The sequence below is a fragment of the Crocuta crocuta genome, unplaced genomic scaffold (genome assembly GCF_008692635.1).
Source record: "Crocuta crocuta isolate KB4526 unplaced genomic scaffold, BGI_CrCroc_1.0 scaffold96, whole genome shotgun sequence".
NCBI classification, from domain to species: Eukaryota; Metazoa; Chordata; class Mammalia; order Carnivora; family Hyaenidae; genus Crocuta; species Crocuta crocuta.
In genome coordinates this window covers 2222645-2228690 of record NW_027531522.1, presented here as the reverse complement: position 1 = coordinate 2228690, position 6046 = coordinate 2222645, and the positions used below count along the sequence as shown (strand labels likewise).

General features: G+C 46.5%; 1 protein-coding gene across 4 annotated transcripts in view; it reads left to right on the top strand.

The window, feature by feature from the left end:
* Positions 1–2909, top strand: part of KIAA1217 (KIAA1217 ortholog) — a 297582-nt gene extending 294673 nt beyond the window's left edge. For all 4 annotated transcript variants that reach the window (XM_077772488.1, XM_077772490.1, XM_077772489.1 and 1 more), the window contains 2 exons: positions 57–179; positions 891–2909. In XM_077772488.1, coding sequence (XP_077628614.1) covers positions 57–179; positions 891–1391 — 624 coding nt within the window. In that variant the 3' untranslated portion in view covers positions 1392–2909. The remainder of the gene's footprint in view (positions 1–56; positions 180–890) is intronic.
* The last annotated feature ends 3137 nt before the right edge of the window (positions 2910–6046 follow it).

The following is a 6046-nucleotide window of genomic DNA, read 5'->3' as shown; positions in this document are numbered from 1 at the left end:
GATAATCCGCTCACGTTCTTCTCCCTTCTCTTCCCTCCCGCCACTCCCTCCCGCAGGGCACCCCTGGGACCCCGCAGACGAGCAGGATGCCGGTCCCCATGAGCTCCAAGAACAGACCCGGAAGCCTGGACAAGCCTGGCAAGCCGTCCAAACTGCAGGACCCCCGCCAATACCGTCAGGTAGTTTTACCTTAAACCCAATTTTGGACGGACACTGTCGCGGTTAAGAAGCAAGTCACTGACTTAGTTGATACCAAATATCACGTTTTCTATGTAAGATGTGGTTTACGTAGACATCCTGGATCTGGGGCATGAAGAAAGTCTAAAAACCTTCGTTAAACTTTTCACCACGCTTTTGCATGCTTGCAATAAAACATCTTTTCCTTTGTGACTCCAAAGTTTACCTGTTAACACAAGGTGCCGGGCTCGTCGGCTTTTCTTTGGTGAATGTAGTGGTTCATCGGGACACCAAGACAGAGCTGTCCCTGAGCTGCCCTGAAAGTCACCAGTACTAACGTATATGCTGACTGCATTGCATTAGAGGCACATTAACGGTCCCTCACGATGCCCAGCCCCACCCCAGCAATCACCCAGACGCATGGCCGACCTAGCACCCGGGAACGGTAGCGGGACGATGTGCCTGTTCTCACCAACACTGTCCTTCCTTTCCTCCCGTTCTGTACATCCTCCGCTCTTGTACTTTGGGGGTCTCTGCCGGGTCCAGTACAGCACAACAAGACTTAGCTCAGGCCTCACACTGGTTTGGTTTGGTTTGGTTTGGTTTGGTTTCTTTTATTTAGTCGTTCTCAGAAGGGCTGTGTCGCCAGACCCTGTGGTTGGATCGTGTTACCAGCTTTCTGACCAACTGTCTCCCGCCATCTTTATTTGCAGGCTAATGGAAGTGCTAAGAAAGCTGGTGGGGACTGTAAGCCTACTTTCCCCTCCTTACCTGCTTCTAAGATTCCAGCCCTTTCTCCCAGCTCTGGGAAAAGCAGTTCTCTGCCTTCTTCTAGTGGTGACAGCTCTAACTTGCCTATCCCACCTGCTACTAAACCACCGGTTACTTCTAACCCTCTCAGCCCCCAGACAGGACGGCCTGCCTCCTCTGCCTCCCTCATCCCCTCTGTCTCTAATGGCTCCTTAAAGTTTCAGAGCCCCACTCATACAGGTAAAGGCCACCATCTCTCATTCCCACTGCAGACTCAAAACGGCCGAGCAGCCCCTTCTCCCTCCTCCTCCTCCTCCTCCCCGCCCTCCCCCGCCTCCCCCACTTCACTGAACCAAGGTACCAAGAGCATCAGGACCATCCACACTCCCGGCCTCACCAGCTACAAGGCACAGAATGGAAGTTCAAGCAAAGGCACCCCATCCACAGCAAAGGAGACCTCTTAAAGGCCAAATCCTGTTAGGTACAAGTCGGAGTTACCTTTAAAAAAAAAAAAACATACAAAACAATTTTTTTCAACAGTCTTCAACAACTGTTTTCCCAAGTGAATGTAACATATTGCCGTACTGTTTGAGGCGTACCGCTAAGTGTGTGCTAAATACTGGATTAGTAGATGTCAGTAAAGCTTGTTAGTTTTCTTTGTCGCTGTTGTAATTACATAGTGTTTACTGTCTATATCCAATACCTGTCAAATGAAGTAAGCATGTGTTACGGAAAGAGCGGCCAGCAGGAGAGAGGGGTGCGCGCGAGACGGGGAGAAAAACGTATTCAGCATGTAAACCATGTACGATTCCAGAATTTTAGTATGTTTTGTACAAAAATATTTTTCATTACGGAGACTAGACGTGAAACAGAGAAATACACGAGCGTGACTATACAAATTGTAAAACAGATACTATAATATTTCCTTTTATTTTGGTGTTATTTAGCTTTATTACAGATTTCTATTTTTGTCAGAACGTCATGGTTCCTTTCAAGATCTTTTTTGCCAAAAACATTTTGATACTATAACATTGTACATTTGAACGTAGCGTGCTAGACAAAAAGCCAGTGAACTTCTACACGAGCCAACACGAGGCCTGTGTAGAAAGCAGTTTATCAAGCCTGTTGCACTGCCGTGAAAACCGTGTATAATAATTTGCAGCCCAAGAAAGCTAGTTTTCTTTGCTTTCCTTTTTCCTTTCTCTTGTTTCTTTCTCTTAACATGTTGGGATTCTTGAGTTGTTTCCTTTCCAGTATCTAAACCCTTCCTTTGTTTCCTGAGACCTGGTAACCCACACGATTGCATTGTGGATTTTAACATGTACACTTCTGTAACGTTCTGTAAACCAATCAACTTTTGTACATATATAAATAGACATAAAAAATACTGTATGTGGCAGCACAGAGTAGTTTTCCCACACCAAAGTTAATTTTTATGCATGCTTTAAAAATATATCTTGGGATGGGCAGAAATGGGGGATACCCGTACATTTTTAAAAAGCAACAAGTTTGCACAGCTAGAGTGTTTTTGTAAATAAATGTATTTGTATAACACAGTCATGTAATATACAGAACTATAAGCAGAGACTTTGCAAAACTAAATAAAGGGCTGCATGCTTATTATTTTTTGTACCTTGTCACTCGAACTGCTTCCTAGTCAAAGAACAAACGTAATTGTTGCCAAGCAAAATGGTTTGGGTTATGAGGACGTTATAAGTAACGTGTAACCGGACACAAACTGGTTTCTGGAAAGCTCTGCTTCTCTGATTCATAAGGAGTTCCTGATAAATTCACGGCAAGTGTGGTGCCTTCTGATGTAACCTGCTGACTCTCTCCTCTGTGACTTTACTAGGGTTTGGCTAACGGAAAGCAAACCTGGGTCCAGAGTGTCCACCCTCGTTTACGAGAAAGGCTCTTACTACTTTTTCTTTTTAAATTTCCAGTAGAAGTCAAGTACAAATAAAACATCTTTATGGCTCTGATTTTTTTTTTTTTTTTGAGTTCTCAATGTCAAAAAATATTGTCGGTGTAGAAAGACATATGCTAGCGAACATTACACTGGGTTTAACTAGATCAGTGAAAATAACACCAGGATTCGGAATCGACAAGAACAACAGTCTCAGGAAGCTGCTTAATATTGTTTTTGCCTCCAAAATAGTTAACTTGGTTAGAAGTAAAGGGCAAGTTAGAATTACCTTAGCACCTGGTTGTTAGTGTCCGTAAGCTTCAGGTTTACAGAGCTGGGTTGCCTTCATGAGATCTAGTATGTTAGAGCTCCACTCATTGTGGTAATCGCGTGTTAATGTTAGGTGAGTCAGATGTTTCCGGGAGGGCTCCAGAAAGTCATCCTCTCATAGTTTTTAGGCATAAAACATTCCAACGTTCAATCATGCCCCACGACAACTCAACAACTGCATTATGTTAAAATACACAGGGTAGGGGCGTCTGGGGTGGCTCAGTCGGTTAAGCAACCAACCGCGGCTCAGGTCATGATCTCACCGTTTGTGAGTTGGAGCCCCGCGTTGAGCTCTGTGCTGACAAGTCAGAGCCTGGAACTGCTTCGGATTCTATGTCTCTCTCTCTCTCTCTCTGCCCCTCCGCCACACACACCCTGTCTCTGTCTCACAAAAATGAATAAACGTTAAAAACGATACCCAGGGTAGCCAGCCGTCTCGTGCCTGTTTATTTGCTCCTCTGTATGGACACGCTGAGAATTCTTCATCAGCAGCCAAACAACAGATGCTGACTCACGTCTTCAATTTACCTTCAGACTTCGCAGAGCACTGGCAAGGACATACAGGTCATGGTCAATTGCAACTGATGTAATAAAGGGTAGAGCATGTCCCCCAGGTAAGGAAAGACTCTGCATAGCCCAGGCATAACCCTGAGACCCAGCAAAGTACTGCCTGCCTCCTCAGGACACTGCAGGGAAACTACCAGAACTGGAGGAACTAGATCCAGGTGTGTGCGGGCCGCCTCTAACAACACCTAACAGAAGGGCGCCTTGGTTCCTTCTCATCTACAGCGGGAGATGTTAGGATGAGCTGCGAGATTTCAGGTTTTGTGAAACTACTGTTACACTCTCCCTACATGAGCTTCGAGGCTCATCATTCAACTAACAGATTGTTGCATCTGAAAAAAATATTCTTCAAAGTAAACCCAAGGGCTCTCTCAGATTCCCGGACCCCGTCCATCAGTCAGTGCCGCTCACTGCATGTGCAAGTGTGGGCCTATCTTGGGTTCTCAGTGCGTGGAGAATAATTACGGAACCTACTGCAGAGGATTGCCGAGAAGACTAAATGGGGTGTGTAGAAAATTCTTAAGACAGAACCAGACACACATTGCACCCTCAATTAAGGTGAGGGCTGTTGTCCTTATTGCTACCCTGATAACTGGACACCGGTCCTGCTCTTCAAAGGCTTACAAGTGGTTGTGGAGAAAGTGAAGTCAGACGAGCCTGAAGGTTGGCTGAAGGAGTCCAGAGGAGAGGTCTTTCCCAGAGGTGATGGCATATGGCCCTCTCTGGGATAACACAGAACTTTTAATAGTGTTGCTGCACTAAAGAGGCTGCTTTTCTTTCAGTGCATGACTGCAACTCCTTCCAAAGTAAAAAAAAAAAAAAAAAAAAAAAAGATTGGAAACAAAGCCAGGGTCCTAGAATCATGGCTACTAAAGAGTGGTCCTTCCATGAGGTTGCATTTTCAGGGTCGGGAGAAGGTGCATCCCAAATCACCCCCACTGGGACTCCTCAAATGGCGGGAGCAGTTGCTGTCCACCCCTGAGCTGAGCAACCGGGACGAGACCCGTGAAGAAAAGACACATCCACTGGGCTCCCAGAGCAGCTTCGGCCATACCCATCCCCCAGACTGTGTCCAAGTGCCTCCCTTCTGCAGTTCAAACTAGCTTCTTTCCCCTCTCCATGGCTCCGAAAATGCAAAAGCATTTGAGAGCATCCAAGAAATGTTTTTGGAGGGAGTGGAGGACGGAAGAGTGCTTCAACCAAAAATCCAAAAGGTGATATCGCAGAAGCGACCAGGTGACGTTGGGGAAACACCAAAGTGATCACATGAGCACTTTTAAGGAGAGAACCCCAGATCTGCCAGGCTCATGGCCATCTAGCTGGAAACAAAAGCTCATCCTGATGACCTGGAGGCAAGCAGGTCAAGTTATGCTCAACACACTCCACCCAGAAGGCAGAGGAGTACATACCACAGACTTCCGCAAAATGCTGCATTTGTTGCAGTGCCTAGCATTGATGGGGAAGTCCTTAATCCTTGTGTCTGTGAACGTATGAACAATAACTGCTCTTTGTTGCCTATTATGGGCCAGGTACCATGCTAAGTGTTTGCATGTATCACCTTTCAATCCTCACAAAAACCTTGTGAAAAAAATTACTGCCATTACCTCTTCCCCATCGTGCTGTAGAAAATACAGGATGAGTAACATAAAAAGTACAGGACACACGTCTGGGATGAGGCAGAGGTATAGGCCCTCGATCGTTCTGCTTGGCATGGGAGTGGGGGGCTCCAGTTGTCTCTGAAAGGAGTGGACGGGCAGTTTTTCATTCCTGGACCAAATGAAAGTGCATCTTTCAAAATAACTCGTTCATTTAGGGAGTATAATTTTGGCTGCCTCATCTTCAGAAATGCATAGGCAGGGGAGCACTCCGTTCATGGGGGTAATATGCTCATCCAAGCATCGGCTGGAAGGCAGGTGAAGCTGTGTCGTTACCTGGAATCACCGACCCCTTTTTCCCTAAGCAGGTGGACTAAAACGCATAGTAAGAAGGGANAAACATACCACCCAGAAAGGCCCCGCCCCGCCCACGCCTATCCAAGCCACGCCCTCCGTGCCGCCTACGCTCCACTAGACCACGCCTCCCCTCTCCTGCAGGTCTCTATCCTGAGCACCTTCTTCAGTCCTGGGGGTGAAAGGTTTCCAAGCAGCTCCTCAAAGGTATTTCTGAGGGTCTTGCTTCCCGACACTTCCCAGGCACGGGACTTGTGAGTGGGCCGCTCAGCCTCTCAGAGTTTGAAATGCGAGGACGAGGGCTCAGTCTTAACAGATCCCATGCTTGCTTTTTAATTACAATGTTTTGTAGGAAGTAAAATTCTTGTTG